The sequence below is a fragment of the Rhinolophus sinicus genome, chromosome 1, assembly GCF_057876585.1.
Source record: "Rhinolophus sinicus isolate RSI-liver-muscle chromosome 1, RSI-T2T, whole genome shotgun sequence".
Classification (NCBI taxonomy): domain Eukaryota; kingdom Metazoa; phylum Chordata; class Mammalia; order Chiroptera; family Rhinolophidae; genus Rhinolophus; species Rhinolophus sinicus.
The window spans coordinates 215,028,423-215,046,032 of NC_142501.1; the positions used below are offsets into that span (position 1 = coordinate 215,028,423).

The 17,610-nt window shown below is 63.0% G+C and overlaps 2 protein-coding genes across 3 annotated transcripts; one reads left to right on the plus strand and one right to left on the minus strand.

Annotated features, from left to right (window-relative positions):
* Positions 1-2,650: 2,650 nt before the first annotated feature.
* Positions 2,651-17,515, minus strand: IDUA (alpha-L-iduronidase). Of its 2 annotated transcripts, none has more exons than XR_012492143.2 (14): positions 17,221-17,515; positions 16,263-16,403; positions 6,130-6,215; positions 5,842-5,949; positions 5,500-5,595; positions 5,205-5,407; positions 4,949-5,128; positions 4,623-4,842; positions 4,111-4,323; positions 3,885-4,006; positions 3,673-3,802; positions 3,525-3,562; positions 3,057-3,157; positions 2,651-2,914 (listed from the first exon to the last, which is right to left on the minus strand). XR_012492143.2 is itself a non-coding variant. In XM_074319988.2 (14 exons), the coding sequence occupies exons 1-14, from the start codon at positions 17,391-17,393 to the stop codon at positions 2,808-2,810; spliced, it is 1,953 nt and encodes a 650-aa protein (XP_074176089.2). In that variant the 5' UTR covers positions 17,394-17,514; the 3' UTR covers positions 2,651-2,807. The 2 variants fall into 2 exon arrangements, 1 of the variants encoding a protein (XP_074176089.2); XM_074319988.2 differs by having other exon boundaries at positions 3,525-3,601; positions 3,677-3,802; positions 17,221-17,514.
* SLC26A1 (solute carrier family 26 member 1) lies at positions 12,558-15,327 on the plus strand. The gene is made up of 2 exons (XM_074319995.2): positions 12,558-13,207; positions 13,798-15,327. The coding sequence occupies exons 1-2, from the start codon at positions 12,617-12,619 to the stop codon at positions 15,325-15,327; spliced, it is 2,121 nt and encodes a 706-aa protein (XP_074176096.2). The 5' UTR covers positions 12,558-12,616.
* Positions 17,516-17,610: the final 95 nt, after the last annotated feature.

Sequence of the window (17,610 nt, forward strand, 5' to 3'; positions counted from 1 at the left end):
CTCTGGGAGGTCTTAGGGGTCCCACAGCATCGGCAGTGTTGGGACACCCTGTTCTCAGAGGCACAGTGCTCAGTGGGCCTCAATCTGGGGGCAGCAGGTCTGGCCCGTTTCCTGGGCAACAGGTAATGTTGCAAGAAAAGGCTATGTGGCAGGTGTAGGCGTGACACAACCACGCTGCTGCTTGGGCACACAGCCGCTCGGACCCCACGCTACCTGAGGCAGAACCAAGAGCAGCACCTCAGGCCAGACCCCTGGCCCCTAGAGTGGCCCCTTCTTCCTCTCCATCATCCAGTCTCCACCTGGAAAGCAGACTCAGACTTGTGGCCAAGTTCTGGAAAAGGTCTGACCTGCTTTGCTGAGGGACCCAAGCGCCCAGTGAGCTGAGTGCATGTAGCATTTTGCAGTCGGGGTGAGTCACGTGTTGGAGAGGAGGCGCCAGCTCCGCTGAACTGTCCCTCCCCCTCCCCTGGGGCTGCCGGGGTAGAAACGAGAGCAGAGGGGGCTGATGGGCATATGTGTGCATATACCCACATCTCAGTGGGCAGAGACGAGGTGACACAAGTGGCCCAAGTTGGCTCTGCATCCAAGAGGTTGACCAGTTGCCTGATTCAGAAAGACCCAGACAAGAAATTTGGGGGCAGAGTGAGGGTGCCCTGTCCCACAGAAACAGGACCACCCCCTACATGGAGTCTCTCATAAACAGGGTGTGCCAATCCCAGTGACCACCCACGGGCTCAGGTGCCAAGTGGCCATGGCAGCTGGGGGCAGAGGCTTGCATGAGCCAATCATAGGGTTTCCCCAGCTCTCGCACAGCTCCAAGCCCAACCCCAAACCAGCCAAGACCAAAGCTAATCCATCAGTGTGGTGAGAGGGTGGGGGTGACCACCTGACTACATGGAAGCTACATCAGCGGAGCTGGTGACTTGCGTCCCAGGCAGGGACTGAGGGACAAAGCACAGGTGACTACCCTGGAGACACAGTCACCTCCAAACGAAGGTCCATCTTACCACCAGGACAGGTGGCATGGCTGGGGCCAGAACATCTGCTGAGGTGCAGACTTTGAATGGGTACTGCAGCTCTGCCCAGAGCCAGGACTCACAGGGCTGAGACGGAGGGTTGGAGAGGCCCCTACACCCCTCACTGGCCCCTGGGATCTCTGCTCAGCAGGTTTGCAGGTCCTGGTGCCCAAGGAAGGACTTGGTCCACCAGGGAACCCAGTCCCCTCCCAGTGAGCTGGAAGCTGAGATGGTCTCTGGGATCCTCAGGCCACTGAGCCAGCAAATGGAAGAAGCTGCTTTGCTGTTGGGGTGATGGGCCCGGGCCACCACGGAGAAACAGGGTCAGTCAGGGCTGAACCGTGTTTCACCGAAGGTCATATATTGAACCTCTAACACCCCCCCCCACACACACCTCTGAATGTGACATTTGGAGACAGGGCAGTCTCCAGTGGACCAGACTGGGACCCACATAAGCAGACTAGCAGACACACATGGGGAGAGAGCGCCACCTGCCTGCCCACACTTGGTCTGACTTCGGGCCTCCAGGGCCAGGAGATAAACCTGTTGTTTGAGCCACCCAGACGGTGGTCTTTCGCAACAGCGGTCCGAGCTAAGACAGTGCTTCATGATGGGGCAGGAGCGCCTGTGTGGTACAACGGTCAGTGGGCAATGGTGCCCCACAAAGACACAAGGCCTGGGGCCCGAGCCACCCGTCTGAGCCCCCAAGCACCAAGACTTCAGGCACCCACATGGGGAACAGGTGCCGGCTTTTGGGTTCAGACAGACAGATGACCAAATTAACAACTGCCCATGACAAGGTAACTGGTGGCCCCTGAACTTTTTGCATCGACACAGGGTGGGCAGGTCTGGGGGAGCTAGAGGGGTTATGGGCCTTATCTTCCATCTGTCCTTCCAGATGCGTCCCCTCCCCCACCTGAGCCCAGGGCAGCCCAGAGGGAGGACAGTGGGATCAGGGCTCCCAGGCCCTGGCCGAAGGTCTCTGTTCCTCACCAGGTGGGCTCCCCACACCTTTCTCTGTCTGGAAGGGTAAGTGCTCCCCCATCTGCTCTGTCTGCCCTGGAGTGGGGCGGCCCTCGGGTTCTGCAGCACCTCTTGTAGCTTCCCTGCCTCCTGCCCACAAGTCTAGTCACAGTCCCCAAATTGCCTTCATCTGAGCATGCCATCTGTTTCCTTCTGGGCCCAGACATGGAGCCAGGATGTCTGTGGGGGCGGGCACAGCCCTCAGTGGACATTATGGCCATTTCTGCTGCTGGCCAGTCTTGGCCAGGCAGCCTGGAAGCCCCACCCTAGTCCCCACTTGGCAGGGGGTCGGGGCAGTCAGCTGGGCTGCAGGAAGTGGGTGCCCCTGGGCTCTTCCTGACCCGGGCCACCCCTCGCCAGCATAGCCTCAACTCCCCTCTACAGAACGGGCGGAAGGCGGGAATGGGATTGCTGTACCTGGCGCAGCCACCAGACCCTGGTCTGGCAGGGCAGCCATCCTAATGGCCTCCTCCCGCAGCTCAGACCTGTCTGTGCCCATCCCGTTTCCCATCCGGCATCCACAGGTGGGGAGAGTGGTCTGAGTGGGAGGGGGGTGAGGACGGCTTGCTCCAGCCAGCGTCTGTCCAAAAAGGCCAATTCCAAGTCCAACATGTGGAAAGTCACTTTAAGGGGGTGAGTGGGGGACTGAAGGGATGAATAGAGCTGACGACTAACTGACGGCTGATGGTGATCCAGTCCGCCTCGGCCCCTGGCTGCCCGGGGTTCACCACTCAGCAGAGGCTCACAGTCACTAGACAGCGGTGGCCCTCATGGGGCAGGGACCTCCAGGTATTTCACAGGGTTTGAGAAGGGACCTGGCCGGGCCCAGTAGTCCACCGCTCGAACCCGGTAGAAGCCAGAGACGACAGCTGTGTCTGGGGACACAAAGGTACAAGCGTGATCTTGAATGTGTGCCCCCTGAACCCACCCCAAATCCCTGACTCCAGGCTTCGCAAGGTCCCGGGCCCCACCCCACAGGGCACTGTGCTGAGGCCCGGTAGTGAGTGGAGGACACACCTGGGCTATACACAAAGATATTAAAAGTCGACGGCTTCCTGCTGATAGAAGCGTATGCATGACCATCCCGCGAGAACTGGATTTCATATGTCCACAGGCACCTGGGGAAGGCCAGTCAGAACCAGGGCTGAGGTCCAGGGGGGAGGCTGGGCAGGGCCCACAGAGAGCCCTACTCCCTCCAGCCCCGTGGGCATGCTTCCCGCAGTGATGAGGGGAGGGGCTGGAGCCCAACTGCGACCTGCAATGTCCCCTGTAGGTACCCCCACACTGCATCAGAGAGGGGTGACACTCTGGGTTACCTGTGGGGGCAGGTATGTGAGGAGTGCACGACCTGCGGAGTGATGAGGGTGGAGGGTTCGGGCACAGAGTGGAGTAATCACGTGGGCACCGTGCCCAGAGGAGCTGGGGGTGAGCACCTGGGTGGGGACCAACCGGCACATGCCAGACGGGACAACCACACTCACGCACTTGGAGGCCATGCGCTCATCCGACCAGACCAAAAGCAGCTGCCTGTGGGTCAGGGGCAGAGTGCGGAGCCGGGTCACCTGGGAAGAGGGAGGAGCAGTGACAGGGGTGCGGGGTGGGTGGGGAAGGTGGGGTCAGGGTGGGCTGCCACTTGCCTGGCCTGGCGGCTCTGCGGGGCGCGCGCACACGTGCACCAGCAGCAGCGAGGGCAGTGGGAGCTCGGGCTGCAGCGTCAGGCGGCCGCCGGGCGGGAACGGGCGAGGCGCTGTGGCCACAGGGTCCTGGGGACAGGCGCAGGTACTCAGGGCCCTCGCACCTCTGGAGCAGCCCTGCCCCGCCCCTCACCCCACCCGGCCCGCGGACCTCGGCCTCACGCATGCGTCGGAACTGCTCTGGCGAGGGGAATACCGGCCGGCCGAGGCGCTGCCACTCGCTGTGGGGGCTACAGAGCCGGTTGTCCAAGTACAGCGTGACGTACACCAGCCCTGCGGAGTCGGACACTGGGGCCGCGCCTCGCCCGGCCGGCTACCTCCAGGCCCCACCCCGCCAGACACCCCCGCTCCCCTCCCGCCCCGGGACCCCTACTCACCTGGACCCGGGGGCACCCCGTGCAGGCGCAGGGTCAAGGCGACGCTGCGGTTGGCGTGGGCACGGGTGTCGTCGCTCACGTAGACCAGAACCGTGGCGCGCCAGGCGTCTGCGGGGCCAGTGGAGCGGTGGGTGCTGGCCAGGACCCCCACAGTGTGATTGCTGTCCTGCACAATCCCTGCCTGCGACACCTCGGCCCAGAGCTGCTCTTCGTCTGCAGGGTGTGGGGCGGTAGTCACCACACGGAGGTTGCCACCCCACCCAGGACCTGGCTTCCCACCATTTGCCCCCTTCCATTGGAGGTCCCCAGCCTGGAGGGCCCGGTCACACCACAACCTCTGTGGCCCACAGAGCTGGGGGAAGCGTGCTCCCCGCCCAGCAGGGCACCTCCATCGGGCTTCCTTGGCTACTCAGGGCCTGGAATGACAGCCCTGTGCAAGGCCTCGGCCCAGTGCGACAGTCCGGCCTCGCTTGCTTCCAGGCTGGCAGCGATGCGGAACCCGCCCGGCTCACCCAGCAGGGCCAGCAGCCCCATGGCGGTGAGCACCGGCTTGCGCAGCAGCTGCACGTGGGGCGGGCGTGTGTTGTTGACCTGGAAGCGCGCGGTAAGCGTGCGCTGGGAGAACGGGTGTGGGTGGTAGCTCAGGAAGGCGTTGTCATTGCTCAGGAGCGCGTAGCGGACGGAGGAAGAGCTGGTGTTGGCCACCAGTAGGTTCTGGTGCTGCGCGATGACCTGCGGGTGTCGCGGCAGCTGGGACCACGTCGCCACGGCCACCCACCCCCACTGTCCCACCCCAGAGGAGGCCGCTCCTGTGGGCAGGTCCTGGGGGCGGGCCCACCTTCACCACCATGGCCGCGTAGGTCACGTCGGCCCTCCAGGGCTGCGGCAGGGACCAGCCCACCAGCGGGTCCGCCTCGTCGTTGTAAATGGGGGTGTCGGCGAACTTGGGGAAGAGCTGCTGTATCTGTCGCACTGCCACCTTCTCCTGCTCCAGGATGGCGATGGAGCTGCCCCCACCCTGCGGAGGCAGCGGGCCTCAGCGCGCCAGCACACCTGATCGCAGCTGCAGGGCAGGCCAGGTCCTGGGGCCCTACCTTCTTGTGGAGGGCGATGTAGTCCAGCCGCACGCCCACTTCCCCCGTGAAGAAGTTGGTGCCGTGGTGACAGTGCCCCAGGAGGCCCCAGCACAGCGGGGACTGTGGCGGGGGGTGGAAGGAGTCCCCAGGGCCACCCAGGCGCAGCTCGGGGCTGGCTGCACGGAGACCCTCAGAGCAGGCATCGTAGTAGTTAAAGAAGCCTAGTGGGACGGACCAGGGAGTTCACACCCTCACACCTGAAGGGCCGCTCCCGGTCCCCTCAGCTCCACAGGACCCAGGAGGCCCCGCCCACCTTGCATCGTCATGGACACGTTGTCAAAGTCGTGGTGGTCCGGCTCGTTCCACGTCTCAAAGTTCCACTTGGAAACGTGCTCCAATCCATACCTAGCTGCAGAATGTCCCTGCTGTCACGCTGTCCCCTCCCTGGGGTCCCCATCCCTACTTGCAGCGCCCAAGCTTGGGGGGTTTGGCTGTGAAGGGGCTGACTGATGTGATGTGAGCCTGGCCCTCCTCCAGCCCCCATCAGGAGGCCCTGGCCTGCGGGTCCGTGGCAGAGCAGCCAGGTGGCTGGGGTGGTGCAGGACAGCCTGCCCAGGAGCGCCCACCCGGACCCCCAGGGCCTGCCCCTGCCCACCCATGTATCTCCGGGCCAGGAGGGAGACCAGGTCCTTCCACTCCAACACCTGCTGCTTGTCCTCAAAGTCGGTGAAGCGTCCTGAGGGGCTGCCCATCAGCTCGAAGCCTGCAACACAGGAGGGTGGCTGCCCTCTGCCCACCACCCACACCATCCCCAAGCTCCCCAAGCCCCACTCAGCCTGGGGTCCACCAGGCCAGCACCAAGGCCAATCTGTAGTGGGCAACCACTGCGGACCCAGAGGGGCCAACAGCACCTAATGGACAGAGGGCAGGGCCAGCCACTCACCCGGGAGGAGCTGGTTCTCCCTGAGAAGGTCCAGGTACCCGTCCAGGTGGGTGAAGTTGTAGTGCAGGCCCTGCCTAGCCAATCCCCTGTAGAGGGACATGCAACGTCAGGGCTGGACGAGGTGGACCCTGGGCTGGAACTGTGGCCACATCCAAGCAGGTGGGGAATCCACGAGGTGCCACAGGAGATTCGGCTCCAGACTCAGTGGGCCCCTCCCCTTGGAAAACACCAATTATGGAAGCCTAGCAGTCACTCACAGCCTGGTATGAACTAATGTGCCTGCACTAGAACTCCCACCCCAAAGCCCTCAGGGGCTCAGAACAGTTTGGGGCTCAGAGGTGGGCTGGGCAGGCAGGTCTTTTGTGAAAGGTACAACAGGATGGAGTAGAGCACAAGGCATCCTTAAGACAGCTGACCATGGAGTGGGGGGCTGCGGACAAGGGCCTGACAGGACCTGGTAGGTGCCACACCCTGCTTCTCTGTACCCCCTGGAGGCCAGGGACCCAGATTTGTCTCAGCAGTACCCTGTCCCCCCTCCCACACTCCAAGGCCACATGGACAGGCAGGAAAGGGAGGGCAGCCTCCCCACCCCATGCTCACCCCAGAATGGGTCCCAGTTCCCTTGGGGCTCATGCTGAGAGGGGATGGGCACCATCAGTCAATTACTCAAATCCCATGTGCTGTGAAGAGGATGTGACAGGGAGCAAGGGGCCAGGCAGTGAGGGCCTCCCCAAGGTAACATGTCAGCCCTCACAAGTGATGGGACAGCCTGTGCAGAGGCTCTGGGGTAGAAATGAACATGTAATTAAGCAGCAGAAAGGCAGTGAGTGGACCTCAGCAGAATATGGGTGTGCGTTGGGAGAGATGAGGTCACAGTCCTGTGACCACGGTGAGGATGGGACCCTGACTCAGGGTGAAATTGGGGTCCTTTCAGGGACCCAAGCAGAGAGGTGCCATCGCATTTTTGGTCTGCTTGTTTTCAAGACTGAATTTTTCTTACAGCAGTTTTAGATTCACAGCCAAACTGAGAGGGAGGTAGAGTTCCCATTCCCCCCGCTAGGACACCTGCACAGCCTCCCCCATTACCAATGTCCCCATTCTAGGGGACATGTGTTAGGACTGATGAACCTGCATTGACACGTCATCATCACCCAGAGTCCATAGTTGACATTAGGGTCACTCTTGATTCTGTATGTTCTATGGGTTTGGAAAGATGTGACATGTATCCATCATCACAGTGTCACACAACAGTCTCACTGCCCCAAATCCTTAGTGCTCTCCCTATTCATGCCCCCCTCCACCCCAAACTCCTGGCACACAGGTCTTCAGTCCCCACGTTTTGCCTTTGCCACAATGTTTTGAAAGGGTCCCTCAGGCTGCTAACTGAAGTCAGATGACGGTTCCCCAGGGGGAGGTGTGGTGCCCAGACCAGGTGGTGGCCGCAGAGGAAGTGAGGGGCTGAGCAGATGGATTTATGAGGTAGAGGGCACAGTATGTGTGGACAGATTTGTGGTGAGCCCCTTGGATTTCTGCTTGAGCAGCTAGACAGGCAGGGGTGCAGAGGGCAGAGGCCGGTGGGGATCAGCTGGCAGGCAGATGGGTCTCGGATTTGGCTATGGGGAGTGGACATCCAAGGGTAAACCTGGATGGGTGAGGAAGCTGGTGGCCTTCAGTCAGGCCCAGGTGGGGACGGCGGCAGGTAGAGCAAGCAGGGGCAAGCACTGAGCTTGGGGACCCAGTTAGGGGTGTTGCCACCTGAGGAGCACATGCAAGTGGGTTGGCAGGGGGCCTGAGGGCTCCCCCTGAGGACAAGCCTGCTCCATCCGTAGATCTGAGGGAGGAAGGCAATAAACGGTGAGAGGGCCTGTAATGTGGAAGCAAGGTTTGTCCCACGTGTGCAACGGTGGGGGGGGGGGGGCGAGGGAGCACCGTGGAATCAGACCCTAATCTGCTCTTGGTCTGTCAGTCTCCATCCCATGACACAGCCTGGCCAGCCCAGCTTTCTCTCCCAGACACAGTGAGGATCTGGACAAGTCAACACCTCCCTTCCAGGTCCTTCTCACCCCACTCCTCACTTCAAACAAGGTCAAGGCAGAGCCTGGGCCTGGCCTTCAAAGTCCACCCAGGGGCCCGAGTCCGGCCACCACACACAGGTGCCTCCCGCTCCTCTGGGGCCACACACCCTGCATGCCCTTGCTGGCCCCTCTGCAGGGGCTGTGTCCACCTTCTGCCGGCAGCAGGATAGGCATGTGCACAAGGACCCACCTCTTCCCCATCCCTCCCATCCAAAGGTTGTGACCTTTGGATGGGAGGGGCGGTGGCGGGTGGGGGAGAGGTGGGTCCTTGTGCACATGCCTGCAAAGAAATAAAACTTAACAAGCACTTGGGTAAAAAGTAAATGGGTGCAAAAGACAGATGGGTTCCAAAGTCCCACAAGTGGTGGGGTAGTGGTGGGGGTGCAGAAGGGGGGGAGAGCGGAGCTGGGTGAAGAGCTGGTGCAAGCAATGGGTGACCAAACGGGAAGTGTGAGCATAGGAGCATTTTCTGCACAGATCCTGGCCACACTGGGCTGACAGGCGGGGAGCACAGCAGGCCGCTGCTTGCTTACTGAATGCTGGTCCCTGCTCAGTGCTGTGGGCCAGAGAGGCCCCAACGGGGAAGCCCCAGCCTATCACCCTGGGTAAACGTGAGTGTCAGCTGGCTCCATCAGCCTGGGCAGCCAGCAATGCGGGTGTGGGGGTGTGGGACAGTACACCTGACCCCAGGGCCCAGGAAACCCAAAGGGAGTGGGGGCTAAGGAACCCCGGAGCAGTTCTTGGGCCACACTGTCGGTGCCCCTGGCCCAGTCGGGAGGGGAAATGGTGCTGTACATTCCAAGATGGGCGGGAGGGTTGGGGGTTGGTGAGCGGTGAGTTGAAGTGCGCAGCCCACCCCAGCTCTCCCCCTGCAGAAAGGCCTGAATCACAGTCGCAGACCTGGCCAGCAATCACCCCCAAGGGTCAGTGTATCTTGCCACCCCACAAAGGGTCCAATCTGGGCGCGAGGCACCAGCGGGGTCGCCTCCCATTTCTGGCCTGGCACCTGGGCGCGGGCCGCACAACCGCCTCATTCACCGCGCGCCTGCGGCCGGTCGGGCGGCACCAGAGCCCTCCCCTCCCAGGCCTGAGCGCGTGCGCCGCGAAGACACAGCTGAGCCCGGGTCTGGTAAGTGTTCGCGTGCGCGGGGCGGGGATCTGGGCTGCAAGTGCATGGGGTGTGAGGACCGATCAGCGCGTGCTCGTCAGTGGGGGTGCCGAGTGGGGCGCACGCGCGGGGCCTGGGTTCGGGGTGGAAACCCAGGCCGCGCGTTCCGTAGCAGAGGGATGGCGGGGAGAGGAGTGAGCGGCAGGGACCCTGGCCGCGCATGCTGACGGTTGATGAGCAAGGGCCGCGCTGCAGCCGCGGTCCCGGGAGGGGAGGGAGGGTGCTGGGCTCGTGCCGCTGGCGGAGAGGCGGGTCGGCCTGGAGCCCTGCAACTTCTGGAACCCTAGAGGGCACGCAAGAGTGGCCGGATCTTCTGGAGAAACTCGGGTCCGGTTCTCAGAGCCCTGGGATCCAAATGGGCTGTCTGCCGGCCTTTTAATTGTAGAGATAGTGTTTCCTTTCCAAATAAGTGTACTTAACCATTTAAAACAAGAGCCTTAAAGACGAAAATTAAGGAAACAACCGTGAGGCATGGGACTTGGCAGGAGGCCAATGAGGATGGCTGCAGCAGGTGGGAGGTGCTGGACACCCCGGACGCCTGCCACTGCCAGAGTCTGCACTCAGTGGGCCCATCGGGTGGGGGGAAGTGGGCTACAGGCACTTGCTCACGTGCCTGGCCAGAACACAGGATGGTGCAGAGGGACGGTGTCTGTGGGTGTGTCCTAGACCCCAGGGGTCCTACAATCCTCTCAAAGGGCAGATGTGACCTCAACTGTATTTCTTCACCTGCTTTGGACAAATAGCCTGGGTAGAAGCTGGGGAAGTATGGGGCCCAATCCATGCCACCGAGGGCAGCCACGGCTGGGCCCTGACAGTGTAGCTGACAGGGTGTTGGCGCTAGGTGCTGTGGGCACTGAGAACAGCCCCTCCCCTAAAGAGCGCCACCTGCCAGGAATCCCAGCACAGGTTATACAAACCCAGAGAGCCTCTGAAAATCCCTGCCCCCCCATTGCTGGGGGGAAGGAGGGGTTTCCTCCTACATTAGGTTTCCCCCAAGTCCCCCCACCGCCCTGTTCTGTACTAACACCCAGCACACCTGCACGTGTCTGCACCGGCCACCACTGCTCTGTGCACCCAGGGGCCCTCCATGCCACTGAGCTCCCGCCCTGTTCCCCATCCCACACCCCTTTTCGGTAGCTGGGTAAAAAGAGAAGATAAGCCTTTAATGACACCTCAGTAGCTGCCCTTCCCGCTGCACTTTGCCATTACCCGGCCCCCCGCCCCCCAATGTACCTTATCTGCCCCAAGTTGAAGCCTGAGGCCCTGAACTGCTGACTCACCCTGCCGGCCCTCCCTCGGGGCAGGGTCCAGTAAACCACAGCTCCTGGTCTGGGCAAACAGCCCCCCTCCCAAGGCCTAATGGGTCCCAGGCCAGAGTGGGGGGGAAGGAGAGGGAGGCCCCAGCTCTGACTTGAGAGCACTGGGAGAGAGTTCAGGGCCCAACACAGACTCTTCAAGGACAAAGAGTCAGATCTGGAGAGGTGCAGATGGCATCGCAGGTGGGGGGCCGGACCCTCACCCACCCAGTCTCAGGCCGTCCCCACTTCCAGGCACCACTCCCATCCTTGGCCCCAAATGGGGCTCCTAGTCTCCCCACCCAGGCTCACCAGATTCGGGGCCAGGGCAGGGCGTGCAGGGCCTGCAAAGTGGGGCTGTATGGCTGGGCCAGGGTGGGAGCTCCTCAATCTCACTGTCCCGTCCCGGGGGATGGAGCTCTGCAGGACAGTTGGCTGTTGATCTTAATTCCTGCTTAGCATCTGACAGCTCTTGTGAGGACGGGAGAAGCAGGACCAAGCCAGGCTGCCCATGGTGCCAGGGCCTCTGGGGACATTAGCCAGGCCAGCTTGGCCTTCCAGCCCCACCAAAGGGACCCACCTGGGCTTCAGCCCCAACGTGATGGGCCCCTTCTCACCCACTTCTTCACTTTAAAGGTGAGGGACTGAGATTCTGAATAATCACTGTAAAAACAGCAGCTTGCCCTTCGTTTATCACTTGTGGGGCACGAGGGGAACTGTGTAAAGCTCTCATTTACCTCCTGCCAGCCCTACAGGGCAGGTCCCGACTCCTTAGAGGAGAGAATGCAATGAGGACAGGCACCTGCCCACTCAGAATCGGGGTCAGCACTGGGCTGGAATCCATACCCAGGACCCCCATCCTCACAGCAAGGAGGGCACACCTGCTAGTAACTGTGTCCTGGCACCTGTCTCACACACACACACACACACACACACACACACATATACACACACATGGCAGCCTTTTCACACAAGGACACCGAACAGAGGCTGGAATGTGGCTGCCCGTGGCTGAGCTGGCTCGGGTTCGCCCCCGCTCATGCTCCAGCACGGACCAAACCCACCCCTGAAAGGGCAGGGAGGATGTGCAGGGATGGGCTGAGGAGACCAGCCCCTCCCTTGGTCCCCTCTGGTCCATGCCCAGCCTCCAGGGCCCTGGGGGCCAGAGTGCTCAGCCCCAGAGCCAGAGGGTCACATAGTTCCTGTGCCTGTCCTAGGACTAGCCAGGTTCCTGAGCCTTGACTGCCAAAAGGACCCCAGAACCCAAGCATCCTGCTCCAGGCACTTGCTGCCCCCACTGCATCTCTCGCACTGCAGTCCTGTTGCTGGGGGACTGGGAGCTTTTCAGAGGCCACACAATGTAATTATTTATGAGCCTCTAATTACAGTACAACTCCCCCAGTTAGCAGCTCAGGCAACACTTGTCTGGGGAAACGTGTGAGTCAGCAATCTTTGGGGTAAATCACTTAACTGCAAGCCCAGCACGGCTAAGCAATCAGATGCTGACCACAGAGCACTGCCTGCCGGTCAGTGCCAGGCCTGCCAAGGCCCACTCCTGGCGCCAGCTCTGTGCCCGAGCTATTCGCACTGCCCCTCCACTAACAGAATCCAGGGGGGCTCTGGGGTCCAGCCAGCCAGCAGAGACACAGGCTCGGGGGTTCTGGCTCTTCTGCGAGGCTCTTTCTCCGAGCTGCCAGCCTCAGGGCCCACCATGCAGAAGTGCTGAAGGGACCGACAGAGAGGACCTCGGTGGTTTGGTGGAGGGGCCTCAAGTGTGGGTGATGGAAGGGCCTGCGCTTGGACGAGAGTGCAAAGGGAGCAGCAGGGCCGCGGTCTGGCCACACGTGTCTGGGTCTCTGTGACACCCTCTGCCCCAGCACATTCCACTGCCCCAGCACGCATGCCTGCTTCTCCACTGCAGGTTTTCCTGCCGGACCTGGTACCCCAGGATGGACGTGTCCCCTGAGCTTGTGGGACATGGCGGGGGGCTGATGCTGGTCCGCCGGCGGCCTCGGGCACCCCGGGGCCTGCGTGAGACTCTGAAGGCCAGGCTGCGGCGCAGCTGTGTGTGCAGCGTGCAGGGGGCGCGGGCACTGGTGCAGGACCTCCTGCCAGCCACATGCTGGCTGCGCACCTACTGCCCGCGGGAGGACCTGGCAGGCGACGTCCTGTCTGGGCTGGTCATTGGCATCATCCTGGTGCCCCAGGCCATCGCTTACTCGCTGCTGGCCGGGCTGCAGCCTGTCTATAGTCTCTACACATCCTTCTTCGCAAACCTCATCTATTTCCTCATGGGCACCTCGCGCCACATCTCCGTGGGCATCTTCAGCCTGCTCTGCCTCATGGTGGGGCAGGTGGTGGACCGTGAGCTCCTGCTGGCCGGCTTTGACCCTGCCGAGGACGGCTTGGGGCCCAGGGACAACAGCAGTGCCCCCAACGCCTCAGCTGCCACGCTGGCGCTAGGGCTGCAGGACTGCGGGCGGGACTGCTACGCCATCCGCGTGGCCACCGCCCTCACGCTGGTGGCTGGGATTTACCAGGTAAGGAGCTGACCTCATAGGGCCTGCCCACTGGAAAGGCTGAGCCTGGGGAAGCAGAGGCTTGGGGCCTCGAAGGACGGTGGCTTTAACCCCAAGAGGACACCCCAGCCCGGGGAGCCTATCCAGCCAGCTGCAGCCTGGGCAGGGCTAGGTGGCTCAAGTACAGCCCACACAGCCTCCCTAGTCTTCCTGTCCCAGGTGGGACCCTGGGGCGCTGCCTGCCTTTCTGTGACCTCCCAACACCCAGCCCTCTCCTATACCTGTCCAACCCAGCCCTGTGTCACCCCTCCCAGGGGCCACCCTGAGTCCCTCCCATTGGCTCCAGGTCTCCAGAGTGAGGAGGTACCACTCATGGGGGTAGGAGGAGGAGCTGGGTGGGCTCGTGCTAGTAACAGTGTGTCCTGGCACCTGTCTCTCTCTCACACACACACACACGGCAGCCTTTCCACACAAGAACATAGAACAGAGGCTGGGATGTGACTGCCCGGGGCTGAGCTGGCTCGGGTTTGCCCCCGCTCATGCTCCAGCACGGACCAAACCCACCTCCTGGAAGCGTAGAGCCCTCTATGCTGACAATACTCTGCCCACAGGTCTTCTTGGGCCTCCTCCGGCTGGGCTTCGTGTCTGCCTACCTCTCACAGCCACTGCTTGACGGCTTCGCCATGGGGGCCTCGGTGACCATCCTGACATCCCAGCTGAAGCACCTGCTGGGCGTGCGGGTCCCACGGCACCAGGGGCCGGGCATGGTGGTCAGCACGTGGCTGAGCCTGCTGCACAGTGCCGGGCAGGCCAACCTGTGCGACGTGCTCACAAGCGCCGTGTGCCTGGCCGTGCTGCTGGCCGCTAAGGAGCTCTCGGACCGCTGCCGGCACCGTCTGAAGGTGCCCCTGCCCATGGAGCTTCTGGTCATTGTAGTGGCCACGCTCGTGTCCCATCTCGGGCAGCTCCATGAGCGCTTTGGCTCCAGTGTGGCTGGCGACATCCCCACTGGTTTCGTGGCCCCGCGGGTGCCGGACCTGTGGCTGATGCGGCGTGTGGCACTGGACGCCGTACCCCTGGCCCTTGTGGGCTCCGCCTTCTCCGTCTCGCTGGCGGAGATGTTCGCACGCAGCCACGGCTACTCGGTGCGAGCCAACCAGGAGCTGCTGGCCGTGGGCTGCTGCAATGTGCTGCCCGCCTTTTTCCACTGCTTTGCTACCAGCGCCGCCCTGGCCAAGAGCCTGGTGAAGACGGCCACTGGCTGCCGCACGCAGCTGTCCAGCGTGGTCAGTGCCGCTGTGGTGCTGCTGGTGCTGCTGGCACTGGCACCTCTGTTCAGGGACCTGCAGCGCAGCGTGCTGGCCTGCGTCATTGTCGTCAGCCTGCGAGGGGCCCTGCGCAAGGTGATGGACGTCCCACAGCTGTGGCGACTCAGCAGGGCGGATGCGCTGGTCTGGGTGGCCACGGCGGCCACCTGTGTGCTGGTCAGCACTGAGGCGGGGCTGCTGGCCGGCGTGCTCCTGTCGCTGCTCAGCCTGGCCGGCCGCACACATCACCCCCGCGCAGCCCTGCTTGCCCGCATAGGGGGCTCCGGCTTCTACGAGGACGCCGCGGAGTTTGAGGGCCTGGTCCCTGAGCCCGGGGTGCGGGTGTTCCGCTTTGCAGGGCCCCTCTACTACGCCAACAAGGACTTCTTCCTGCGGTCCCTCTACAGCCTCACGGGGCTGGATGCAGGCCGCGCGGCCACCAGGAGGAAGGAGGAGGGCCCAGAGGCAGGGGTCAGCGAGGGAGACCCCGCCGAGGACAAGGACCTGGGCCCGGTGAGCAACACAGCTGCACTGATGCCCACAGCCCCTGGTTTCCGCACGGTGGTCATCGACTGTGCCCCACTGCTGTTCCTGGATGCAGCCGGCCTGGCCACACTGCGGGATCTGCGCCGAGACTACGGAGCACTGGGCATTGACCTGCTCCTGGCCTGCTGCAGCCCCTCGGTGAGGGACGCCCTGAGGAGAGGCGGCTTCCTCCGGGAGGACCAGGGGGACGTGGATGAGGAGGGGCAGCTGTTTCACAGTGTGCACAATGCTGTACAGGCAGCCCGGGCCCGCCACAGGGAGCAAGCACCCCCCGACTCCACCATCTAGGAGAGCCACCAGGCCCACTTCCTCCCAGAGCCCACACACACATCCTTACTCCGATTACCCAGACTGACCCTTCTGGGAGCCTGTGCCGTGTTTGCCCTGGAGGGACCAGGGAGCCCCGACTGGGATAGGGTGGACGCCACTGTGAACACAGACAAGGACCCAGAGATTCCAAGAACCACACCTATAGGACAAATGCCACCACGGTGCGAAGCTGGGCCCTGGTGCTGGGTGGCTGTGGGGCCAGTTCGACACTCAGTGTCGCCATCTTATTTGAACAAGGGCCCCGATGCCATCATGTGGCCTTCAAGGAGCCAGAAGGATGCTGGTCCCTTAGCCCCCACAGCTCCCGCCCCACCGGGTGAGAGCTGGTAGCTCTGGCTGAGTGTGAGGGTCTCTCTGCCTCTGGAAGCTGCGCAACACACATACCCAAGTGTTCCTTACACCTCGGTGCCTAGGCCCCTGCTGGGTCGTGCAGGACAAAGGGGGCGTGGCCAACACAACCTTGGCTCAGCCCTCAGTCACCGAGGCCCTGCAGAGGCCAACCCGCAAGTACCCAGCACGGGACACCTACTGCACACTCGTTGGAGCTGGGTCCAGCCTCAGTGCCAGAGCAGCGGAGCACCAGCCTGACCCTGAGCCTCCAGGTGACCTCCGGCAGGAAGCCAGCTGTGCCTGCCCCTGGGGCTGCCCCAGCACCCAGGGCCTCCTCGAGCCAGGGAGCACGTCTTTCCTCCTGCCCTCCCCACAGGACGCTTTGCTGAGAAGTGTAGGGGCCATGGCTCCTCAGAGCAGGACTCCCCCCCTCCGCCCCTCGTGCCCCCACCACTGCACTGCACTGTCCTCCACAGTGGACACAGCCTCCTCTCAGCCTGTCTTCAGCTCCATAAAGCGGGCTCTGCCGCCCCCCCAGGCTGCCTCCGCCCCCCATCACCCACCTGGCCGTGATGAGGTCCAGCAGCCAGTGAGTCCGGACCTGCTCAATGCCACCATGAGGCACGGCGCCCACATACGCCAGGTTGAGCTGCTGGTCCCAGCGGAGGTCATACTGGTCAGCTTGGCTGTGTGGCAGTGGGGGGCTGGGGACAGAACAAGGATGTGGAGCATCAGTCACCGTGGCTGGGGTCCACAGGGCAGCCTCAGTACACACTGCACACCTACAAAGCCAGGGCCTGGGCCTGCCTGGGACACTTGGCTCTGGCAGGCGGACCGGGGAGTCTCTGCCGGTGGAGTTTTCCATCCTTCATGTAATAAAATGACCTCTCACGCCAGGCATGTTATGAAGTCTCATGTTTATGGGGGTCGGGGGCTCTCAGAGGAAAGAGAACCAATCCCCTCTGCTCCTTGTCCCATCAGTACAGAGCTCAGCTCGAAACCTGACAGAGGGGGTCGGGCACACAAGGTTGGGGGACAGGTCCCACTACAGGTACATTCCAGATGGCTGGGGCTGCCCCCTGGAAGGGTTCTGGTCTGCAGCCAAGAGCAGTGCCCGGAGCCACATCCCTCCCCAGAGTCTGGGCTGTCTCGGGCTACCGCCAGACCTGGCCACCATGCAAAGTCAGGGTCTGGCCCCAGGCCTCCACCACCCGGGGCCCCCCTCCGCTAGAAAACAACCGCCGGACCCCAAACACCACATGGACCAGCCGGACAGAGAGGAGATCCCCCCACTCTGACGGAGGGTGGACCCTAGAGGAAGCAGCGAGCCGGCTAGGGAGGCCTTCCTCACTTCGCAGTGCCTACTGAGCGCCATGGCGGGAGGAGCCTAGGTCTCTCCACAAGCGACAAGGGGGTCCCAGAGGCCTGGGGCGGGGTGCGCAGCCCAAGTTTAGGCGGAGCGCGGCGGGAAAGAGGCGACATGGGCCGATCGAGCGTCGGTTTCTCCGCGTGTGGGCTCACCAGAAGCCTGTGCTCCTCCAGAAGTGCCGCAGGGGACTCACCACGCGGGCTGCGTCTACGCGCACCAAGTTCGGGGGCTCGGCCAAGGCGGCCCGGGGCGCGATCAGCAGCGCCGCCAGGAGCGTGAGCAGCGCGGCGTGGGGGCGCGGGGAGCGCACGGCAAGGGCGCGCATCGCCGGGGTACGGCACGGGGCCACCCCCAACCCCTGCAGGCCCGCCGGGTCCTCTGCGCTCCCGGAGCCGATTTCTGCGCCACGCCGGCGGGTTCCGCCTCCGGGTCGCGCGCCACGTGACCACCACCGCCGGGCGGGTGCTTGGAACCCCGGAGGGTTGGGACTGGGGCGGGGCTTAGGTAGGCCGGGTAAGGCGTGTGGGCGGAGGGAGTGCCCA